The sequence below is a fragment of the Malaclemys terrapin genome, chromosome 5 (assembly GCF_027887155.1).
Source record: "Malaclemys terrapin pileata isolate rMalTer1 chromosome 5, rMalTer1.hap1, whole genome shotgun sequence".
NCBI classification, from domain to species: Eukaryota; Metazoa; Chordata; order Testudines; family Emydidae; genus Malaclemys; species Malaclemys terrapin.
In genome coordinates, this window is record NC_071509.1 from 43,249,596 (window position 1) to 43,260,491 (window position 10,896).

The 10,896-nt window shown below is 41.8% G+C and overlaps 1 protein-coding gene across 4 annotated transcripts in view; it reads left to right on the forward strand.

Moving 5' to 3' along the window:
* C5H4orf19 (chromosome 5 C4orf19 homolog) overlaps window positions 1-3,388 on the forward strand; it is a 74,304-nt gene extending 70,916 nt beyond the window's left edge. For all 4 annotated transcript variants that reach the window (XM_054030810.1, XM_054030811.1, XM_054030813.1 and 1 more), the window contains one exon: window positions 916-3,388. In XM_054030810.1, coding sequence (XP_053886785.1) covers window positions 916-1,915 — 1,000 coding nt within the window. In that variant the 3' untranslated portion in view covers window positions 1,916-3,388. The remainder of the gene's footprint in view (window positions 1-915) is intronic.
* The last annotated feature ends 7,508 nt before the right edge of the window (window positions 3,389-10,896 follow it).

Sequence of the window (10,896 nt, forward strand, 5' to 3'; positions counted from 1 at the left end):
CACTTGGATCCTGCCTTGCTGAGCCTGCCTGCACACCTATTGCACCTGGCATGGAAGGGCAGGGCCATGGGGTGTTTCTGGAGCAGGCCCGGTCCTTGCGCTGTGTCAGGGTTCGGTGCAGCCTCACCATTGAGTTTGTGTTCGGAGTGGGGGGAGCGGCACAGTGCTCTCCCACCTCCGGGCAGCCAGTGGCCTGTGCTCCCCAAGGCCATGCTGGAACCTCCACATTTGACAAATAAAATTTGCAGAATTTTAAAATATTGTCTGCATAATTTTTAATTTTTTGGCGCAGAATGCCTTCAGGAGTAACCATGGTGAGTGAGGGAAATGGGGAAGGAAACTGAAACTACCAGAGAAGATAAGGGGGGAGGGGGCATCGTGAAGAAAAAACAAGAACACCTGTGTCAGAGCAATAAAAAATAAAAAAAAACAGAAATGGAAAAGGAGTAGAGGGTGTAAAAAAATGAATGGAAAAAATAAAAAGAGAGGGGAAACAGAAGGGAGATGTGAGAGAGAAAATGCTCAGCAGGAAGGAAAGATGATGGCAGCTGGGTCAGGACATGATCACAGGGAACATCTACGGGGTGCCCACCTGCTAATCAAGCCCCCAGGGGATAAAAGCTGGGAACAACTGCGTTGTTATAAGGTGGAAGGACTTCTTGTCCTGTGGCTGTGACATACCCCCCAATGAGGCATTCCATGGCCTCTCTGTCCCGAAGCCTAATTGTTCTGTAGCATTCAGTCTCTTGAGAAAATGACCACAACTAAGTAGGTGTATTTTACGATTCGTACACAATACTGTAAGTCGGGCATAGTTGCGTTAGTTGTTTAATTTCAACACGTCAGAGTTGGGTGTAATCAGTTTTCAGTTTCTAACAGAGAAAACATTAACTGGTAAAATTCTCCTTTCCCCAGCTATATCTTTGCTCCAGAAGATGTACAATCCTCAAGATACCCCAATGAAGTAAACAGTTACAAACCAGACAAGCAAGACAGCAATAAATTCAAAGGCGATCAGAACAGTGAAACTCCGGTGCATAAAAATGAACTGCAAAATGATGAATTAAAGAGAACAGAAAATAAAAACAAGTTCAATAGCACAAAAGAGGCCTTCCGGAACCACAGAGGAACTGCTCTTGGCGAGGAAGGGCTAGGAAACTGTGTTGGAAAGTTTGACAATGCTCACAGTGGTGTCAATTCCTGTAGTGGTACGCATCCCCTTCCTAATCACAACACAAACCGAACCAAAGAAACCATCACACATGGAAATTCCAGCCAGTCAGCAAGTTCTTCTTTATCCAACAGGACAAGAGACCTCTGCACCAGTGGACTCTCTTTACCAAATGAATCTGGCAAAGAATGTGACCCAGAAACAGGCGATCACAAAAAGCCGGAGTCAGAAGAGCCAGAATGTTCTCTAGATGAGAACTCACAGTCTGCAGGAGAAAACAGCTCTCTCACAGAAAGTGCAATACTGGACACACAAAACGATGCCATCCAATTACCAGACCTGGATTACCTCCCACATGGTAGCCAAACCAGAATCTATCATGCTCCTGAAAAGGATAGTTTTTCAGACAATTACACACATTCAGACCAAAATGCAGAGTCTATAGTGATAAATAAGGGTGAGGACCCTGGCCTAAGCCTGCCTTTGCACATGAAGGAAAATTATGATTCAGTGGAGGAAGCTCTTAAAACTGAGTCTGTAAATGTGTGTGTCAAAGAGGACATGCCTGATGGTATTGCATCTGAGGGCCTCATAACAAAAGCACAAGAGGAAGAGCACATTAACCATAAAGAAATTAATGGAAAAATTGAGGAGGAGGAGGAGGACGCAGAGGTGGCAGAAGCTCTTGCAGCGCTGGAAGCTGCAACTGCAGGGGAAGATTATGAAGAGGATGAGGAGTATTAGATGGAGAGTTCTTTCTTTCTAACACATTCATAGTAAACTTAGTTCTGGAGCTGTGTGAAACACTATTGAATGCATGTGTTGTACAGAACAGACAATTATTGTATAAAGCACAAAAACAAAAGGAGCTGGGACTAGAATGTTGATCATTTTAGCTGCTAAAACACAGTCCTTTACCACCTGAACTGAAGAACTCCCTTGGCTTCTGGTAATAATAAGGCCCATCTCTTTCCCATAGGCCACAAACAAGGGCGTAGCATCACTCACACAAAGCCAGCACGTTACAATATAGTTCACGTGAAGGTTTTCTTCAGTTGACTCAAGGGCTTGCACACACACTTCAAGTTTCAGGTTCAAATGAATCTCAAAGCACAACTATAAAAACCAGAGTTTCTCCATTTCCGGAACAAACCGTACAGAACCACAGAATTGAATTATTTAAGTGTAAAAATATACAACTGACCCTAGGTTCAGAAAACCTTTCAGAAAACTTGACCTGGGATTCTAGTTTGTTGCAAAGCATGAAACCAGGCAAGTTTCACATGGTTTGGGTTTCACTGTGACTGCATCTCACAGCTCTGCTAATTTCTTAGTCACAATCTCTTGACTCACACATTGTTTACAAATGGATTTTGCCTCAGAGCCTCCCAGAAGAAGCAAAACCCATTTGTAAAAAAAAAAAAAAAAAAACAGTGAGGGCTAAATTCATCCTGGTGTAACTGGACAGCAGTCCCTAGACTTACAGCAGGGAGACAACTGGCCCTGAATCAAGTACCTACACTTTAGAACTTTTGAATCTCTACTTTCAGAAATGTTTACCCTTTCTGGATAATTTCAAATTTTTAATTTTTGGTTAGTATGTTAAACTTCCTCTTGTACAATTTCTGGTTGGAAGCCTAGGAGATATGGAAAATAAACACTTCATGTTTAAAGTCACCAAATGTTGGACGCTGTCGAATGGCTGAAACAGAAAATGTGCTCCAAGTTTTATATTGAGAATTGGTGGCTCCTGAATTGATTATAAACTGTTAATAAAATAATTGTTTTAAAATTTAAAGAACCATTATCTGTTGACTTTTATACTTTGTTAGGTTTCTAAATTATGCAACAATTGCTAAGAAATAAACTTTCAAAGAAACTTAATATAAAGCCCATCCTCAATTAATGTGTGTGAAAATTACCAACCGTTATGTCCCCTTTGCCTGTGCAATATATGGTATTTGCCGCCAGTCTATATGCCAACAGTCTATTCAAGTGAGGAAATGACAGTGGTACTATGCCATTGTAATTCTGCTAATTTTAGTTGCTGGATCAGAATTCTGAAGGTAGAGCTCGTATCTGATCTATACTAAGACCTTTAACCTGTAGTCTTTACTTAGACCTAAACTATACTGAAAATTTAGGTTGACATAGATACTTTGGTAAGGTGTGTGAAAAAACACACCCCTAACTGACCTAGCTATGCTTACCTAACTCCCAGCAAAGATGAAGCTATGTCGACGGAATGATGCTTCCGTCGGCCTAGCTACCATGATGCGGGGTGGCGTTGTTCCCACGCTGTTGGAAAAACCCCTTCCCATCCATCTACGCTGAGTCTACACAATGAGATTAGGCCCGCGTAGCTAGAGCAACATGGCTATGCCAGCAGTCACCAATGCACAGACATATCCTTAGTTTTTCCCAAATAAGTACTACAGGATTAAATCCATATTTCTGCTTCTCCAATCACTACACACAGTCCTGCTAATAGTGATTTAAATCCCTGCTTCAAGAAAGCTAAACATAACTGAAAATGAAAAAGTTGGCACATTGTATCTTTAAAATAAAAAAAGCTCCATGTGTTCTTAAGACAGAACATTAGTCTCAAAAGACTGTCCTTTTCCTCTGCCTCTCCGGCAGTGGCTGCATTTCAGTGAGAAGTGCACTTACTCTTGTATGTGTATAGTCTGTAAAGTGCCCGGATGAAAAGCACTATATGAGTGAGATATTTTTGTGAAACTGAGACGTGTTAAATGATAATGTTTAGTAAGGCAAAGTTATACTTACTAAATCTTTTCATATATGATTTTTTATATATATATATATAGATATACACACACAAACACACACACACACACACACATACACACGTATATATTTACTATATTACCAAATTCCACTTGTAGACAATTTATACATTATAGATAAACCAGACTACTAGGAAATTGCATACATGCCTTTATATTGTGAAACTAGATTATTATGTAAATGTAAAATCTGAATATTCTTCAGTTGATATTTCTCATACTGCAGCTGGTTAGTAGAAAGGAACTCATCTGTTCAACAAGGCTTATTAAAAAACTCAGTGAAGGACAATATGTTCTGCATAAAATATAAAAATCAGACTATACTTATTGTGCACCATAATTCTGCTGTATAAAATCAAAATGATATATTGATAGTGTCTAACGGACTATATGACTTGCGGTATATTATTGTACTGTATTGTTTTTCTCATTGCTGATACAGTATGTAGGCAGCATTGCTAGGAGACAGTTTCTCACACACACAAATAAGTAAAGGAAGTATTTGCATACTTGGACTGCCCATCTGCATATAACAATTTCAAGGCAACTTAAAGCATTGGATTTCCACTTCTTGGATTTAGTCAGTTAATAATTTGGGGGTAATTTTAGGGTTGTGGAGTTTATTTCAGTGTTTTAAACTAACTTCCCCCCTTACTTAAATAGCCCCATTTGCACAGTAATTTGATAATTGACCCTTTCCCACTTCATTGAAAAAATTGACATTCCATTGAAATGGAACCTAAAGTTGTTTCACACTCGTCATTTCTGGCCTGATCCAAACCCACTGAAGGGAAGTTTTTGACTAGGGTTACCATATTTTGTGCCTCCAAATGGAGGACACTCCAGGGGACCCCGGCCCCGCCCCCAGCCCCGCCCATGCCCCCCCGCCCCAACTCCGCCCCCTCCCCAAAGTCTCCGCCCCCTCCCCTGCTTCCCGCGAACATTTAATTCGCGGGAAGCCTGAAGCAGGTAAAGGGGGGGGGGAGGAGGTGCGGCCTAGGCTGGCCCTCCCGCGGCTCCAGCCTGGGTCGGCTCGGGCCCTGGGGTGCCGGCCGGCCCCGGCCGACCACACCCGGCCCGCCCAGCACTGCCGGCCGGCCCCTGGCGGCCCGGCGCACCCCCCGGCCCCGCGACCCCGGACCGGCTCCCGAACCGGCTCCCCGGCTCGGCGCACCCCCGCGGCTCCGCGGCCCGGCGCACCCCCAGGCCCCGCGGCCCCGGACCGGCTCCCAGACCGGCCCCCCGGCTCAGCGCACCCCGCGGCTCCCGGCTTGGCGCACCCCCCCGGCCCGGCGCACCCCCCAGCGGCCCGGCTCCGCGGCCCGGCGCAACCCCGGACCAGCTCCGCGGCCCGGCGCACCCCCCGGCGGCCCGGCCCCCGGCACCGCGCCCCCTGCTCCCCGCCCGGCCCCGCGACCCCGGCCCGGCCCCGCACCGGCCCGGCCAAAGAGGCCCCGGCCGAGCCCTCCCTCCCTCCTGATTTTCCCGGACATGCCCAGCTTTTGGGGATTTCCCCCCGGACGGGGATTTGAGCCCCCAAAAGCCGGACATGTCTGGGAAAATCCGGACGTATGGTAACCCTATTTTTGACTGACTTTGGATCAGATTCCTTATGAACAGCTGCTCAGCTGTTAACATGGTATGTAAATGAAGAGCGGAAAGCAGTATAAACAGTTTACTGGAGTGCCAAAAAAAAAAAAAAAAAAAAAGAGAGAGAAACTAGTGGGTCTTCAGGTAATTCAAAAAATACATACACAGACCAAGTATCTGGTATAAATATGGAACATTTAGAGGTTGTATACTAGGGCTCTTTTCCAGGCAACTTTTTTTCCTCACTTACTATGATTTGTTCTCCACTTAAACACTCCCCGTTTCTCCAAATTATTTAACATGTTTAAGAAGCATAAGTGTCCGCAGCAATAGCCCTAATTCTGAACCCTTGGGAATTTTCTGTGATCCTTATTTGCATGTATTTTAACCCTAGGTTCTCCTGTAGAGTTCACCGTGACCAGCCAAAACATGTTAAAATATACCTTGCCCTCTCTATACTAGGATTTTAGAACACATTAGTTCAAACTCGTTAGCCAACATATTTTAAAATACACCTTTTACCCCAGTACAGACATATCCTTTGTAACCCATGCCTGCTTGGTGTGGCACTCTGTCCCCAGGTTACACCTTTGAAAGCAAATCTACAGGTTCAATAACAGAGGCCTTGATTCCTGATTTCTTGTGAACTCAAAGCTCCCACTGACTTCAGTGAGAGCTCTGGTCACGTAGGGAAATGCAAAATAAGGCTCAAAGTGCACATGCTCAGTTTGTAGAAAAGAAAAGCACTCTATGTTTTTCTTATGTATAAAGCATGTGGAGGTTAAATTAACTGGAGACCTGGAGTCTGCATGCTGCAATTTGCAAGGAACAGAGTTGGCAGGGAATAGGTTGGAAAAAGGAGTGGAGGTTTGAGGATCCACAATCCAACCCTGGGGGAGGGATAGCTCAGTGGCTTGAGCATTGGCCTGCTAAACCCAGGGTTGTGAGTTCAATCCTTGAGGGGGCCACTTAGAGATCTGGGGCAAAATCAATACTTGGTCCTGCTAATGAAGGCAGGGGGCTGGACTCGATGACCTTTCTGGGTCTCTTCCAGCTCTATGAGATAGGTATATCTCCATATAAAAAGCAGCTGTGTGGAAAGGCTTCCCTGCAAGCTGCCCTATGGTTACCGCCACCCCACATGTCCACTGCCAGCCATAGCAGCACAGGAGGACCAGTAGTTGCTCTGCCATTGGCTTACTGCCCCAGATGGGCTCTTCTGCCATGTGTCAGAGCACTGAATGAGATCAGTCACAATTTTGCAGAGGATCATGCCATGTAGTATTGCTCCTATTCCCAACCCCTGGCATAATAATTGGTGGGAACTGAGGGCAGCCTCCCATTTAGCCGCTTTCACACTCTGCAGGGTCATACAGTGGTTTTAGGGGTAGATTTGCTCTCGCTGTCACCCCTGCCACTGAGCAGCTAAAAAAGCATACGGGCCAATGTTACGGCCCCTTTCACTGACTACAACAAAGAATAGTTATTAATTAATAACAACCCATGTCAAAAGGGAAGAGAAGCAACTTACCTCTGAAAAAATCCTGAACTTCTCCTTGTTCCAAAGAAGCAGAAATTCTGTATGTTTCCCCGCATAAGATAAGTTTTAAATAACTGTGTAATCACCAAGCCTTTTTCAGCCCTTTAAAATGCCGTCATGTAGAAATGCAAATGCTATCAACTTTTACAGTCCATTTTATTTTTGCATAAAACCTCTTATTCCAGCCATTAGTGGGAATATAACTTGGGAATGCAGAGGACATAAGCAATGTTCTTCGAAATTTGAGCATAAGCTGCACGCACAAAACCACACCTTTTAAGAGCCCCTCTCCTCTCTTTGTAGCAGTTAAAAAAAATCCCAAACACACATTAGAAGCAGCTACATAATAAAGATCAGAACTACAAGTAATGTAAATACCATTTATGCTCCCTCTATTTAGAGGGATCAGTTATAAAGCAGAGCTCTAAAAGTTGTAGTCTTCCATTGCTAGCTTTCATGTCAGTGTGAGCGAACCTCTTGTCCACCAGTGTGCTAGTGGGAATAGACACTTTATGCATTTCAATGTGGCCTAATGTAAAATCAAACATATAGGAACAAAGAATACAGACCATAATAACAGGAGGACAGACTCTATCCTGGGAACCTGTGATTCTGAAAACGACTTGGTGGATGGTGTGCAGGGAAAAATCAGATGAAAATGAGCTCCCAGTGTGACTCTACGGGCTAATGCAATCCTTGGATGTATAAATAGAAGAATACTGAATAGGAGTAGGGAAGTTATGTTATCTCTGCATTTGGCACTGGCACAACTGCTATTGGAATACTGCGCTCAGTCTGGCATCCACAATAAAAGAAGGAAGGATGTTGAAAAAAAATGAAGAAAGTTCAGAGAAGAGCCATGAGAATGATTAAAGAATTTGAAAACACACCTAGTAGTGAGAGAGAGAGAAGGTCAATCTGTGTAATTTATTAAAGGGAAAGTTATGAGGTCACTTGATCACAGTCTATTATAAAAATTTGATAATAGAGGGCTCTTCAATCTAGAAGACAAAGGTATAGCAAGATCCAATAGTGTTATGCTCATACAAAGCACATGGGATCTTTATAGAGGAAGGTAAATACACAGCATTTATTGAGAATACCACAGTTAGCATACACTTTTTAGACCCACACACATACACACATAGTCCTGCCAGTGATGTTCATAGTTACCAGTCTGTTGTAACTCAAGTCAATCTAATGGCCAGTTAGATTGAGCATGAGTGTGGAGCTGGGTTCTGTCGGTCGCAATCCAATGCTCTGAAGCTTTGCAGGACTGAACCCAGAGTTCCATGGCAAAACACCCCAGCTTTATAGTTGTAAATTTCCATTTGAGTCCATGCATTTTGCAATGTCATCCTGTCATCATTAGTCCTTAAGTGGTTTTATCATTTGATGGTTATTGTCGGGCTTCCCATCGTTATCTCTTATTTGTTGTCTCAACTTCAGGGGTGCCTGCCTCACCTCTGAGGTCGTCAATGCTGCTAACATGTTTAACATCGGATACAATGGATGTTTTCTGATCGTCTCCTGGTCTTTCCAAGTCTCTCACTTCTTCTTGACCATCTGGACATTTGTGATGGCTTTCACACCTTATCTTTTTCTGATGCATGCATGCCTCATTCACACAAACAATCTCTTACAGAAACCTTCAAAGGTATACAGACAGCAGTATTGTATATTCAGCAGAATACATTGTAAATCAAGCCTTGCTAAATCTTATAACTAAAACAATTCACATTGGGGCTTCAGGCCCTCAACACTCCTCTAATCTTCTTAACATAGATATAATAGAAAATCCTGTCTCTTACTTCCTAATTTGTAATACATATAGGAAACCATAGTAGCTTTATAACTTATTCTAAAACAAAAGAGTGACCATAATCACTCATAAGGATTGTTCTGGTCTGTCATTCCTTTCTGCTATTCAAAAGGGGTGGCTGACAGGATGAAATTAAATCATACATTAATTTCATAGTACATTATAAAATCCAGCTCCTACAATAGTTCGAAAGTGAAGCTACACAAATCAGACTGGAAATAAGGCATACATTTTTAACTGTGAGGGTAATTAATCACTGGAACAACTTATCAAGGCTTGTGGTGAATTCTCCATCACTGGAAATTTTAAAGCCAAGATTGGATGTTTTTCTAAAAGATATGCTGATTTAAATCAAAGTGATTACATCACAGATTTAAATAATAATTTAAAACAGCAAGCAAGAAACTTTGATTCAAATCATTGACTTTTCCTTAAGAAAATAACTAAAAGGTAAGATTGATTCTCATTGCTTGGTACTTCTCCTTGGTACCAGGAGATACCTATGCAAATTGATTTAAGCAATTAAATAGCTTAACATACATTTATTCAGATTCTTAATTTTACATTTGTATTATGTTATAAAATGGTGAATGATGGGTTTATTATCTGCTAAAGGGATGATTAATTTTTTGTGATTTGTGTCAATCTGCACTTGAATGGAAACTGGAATTCAATTTAACATGCTCTTTTGTGCACACAAATTGTTTTTATATAATTATCTTAAATGTGCAGGGTATATAAGAAAAAAATATGTTTATCAAAACATGTTTTGCATTTAAAACCAACTGATTTATTAAACAGAGGGAGTATTGTCCATAGTTAGTGAACAGAAATAATTGTTTCTGGTTACCATATTCTTCAAGATTTTAGAACTAGCAAATCATCCTCTCACATTTCATGTTTATTAGAGCTACTCAGGAATTTCCCAGCAGAACAGTTTTCCAATAGGAAATGCCCTTTTTATAAAGTTGAAGCATTCATGGGAAAAAAATTATTTTTCCATCAGGAAAATCAAAATAACAGCTCCCCACCTGCCTGCCTGGAAGATCCTGAGTATTTCTTTCTTCCTATGGTGAGAAAGTGAAATTGATAAGGCAAGCAGCTGGGTAGCCAAAACATTCATGTTGGCTCTCCCAAAACAGAATTGTACTAGAAATCCTTTCCTGGGAAAAATGCCACATTTTTTACTTTTCACCCCAATTGGGATATTTTTTCAAAAACACACAATTTTTCCTCAGGAAGGGATTTCCATTTTCTGTACAGCTCTAGTTTTTATTCAGAGATTGAATGAGAAAAAACAAACTTTCCTGCTATTTCAACTCTCATTCAGTATCTCAGCTTTGAATGAACTAATCATGGAATGCAACTAGCTGAACAATATATTTAATTTAAAATTAAAAACCATGTATTTAAATAAATAGTCCAGTTTTTAATTTTTTTTTTAAATATTAGATTTGTATCCACCCTGACAGGCTCTAGTTGAAACACAAATTAATTCAGTTATCGGGGTAGCCGTGTTAGTCTGTATCCACAAACACACAAGGAGTCCTGTGGCACCTTAAAGACTAACAGATTTATTTGGACATAAGCTTTCCTGGGTAAAAAACAGTTCTTCAGATGCACCTGAAGAAGAGTTTTTTTTTACCCAGGAAAGCTTATGCCCAAATAAATCTGTTAGTCTTTAAATTAATTCAGGGACGTCCTATGGCCAGCATTATGCAAGAAGTCTGCCTAAATCACAATGGTCCCCTTTTGGGGGGCCAGCAGTTCCTACTGAAATTAAATAGAGCTGCAATGGTGCTGAGCACTTGCACATCTGGTCATCAGCACTTATAAAAATCAATATTGTATAACAGAGCAAATATGAGAGAACTCTGCCAGTGAGCAAACAAATTACACCATACTCCTCATGTGACTTTTTTTTTTTTTGGCTTCCTGATAGGAAGTCAGCTTGTATTTCTTGAAA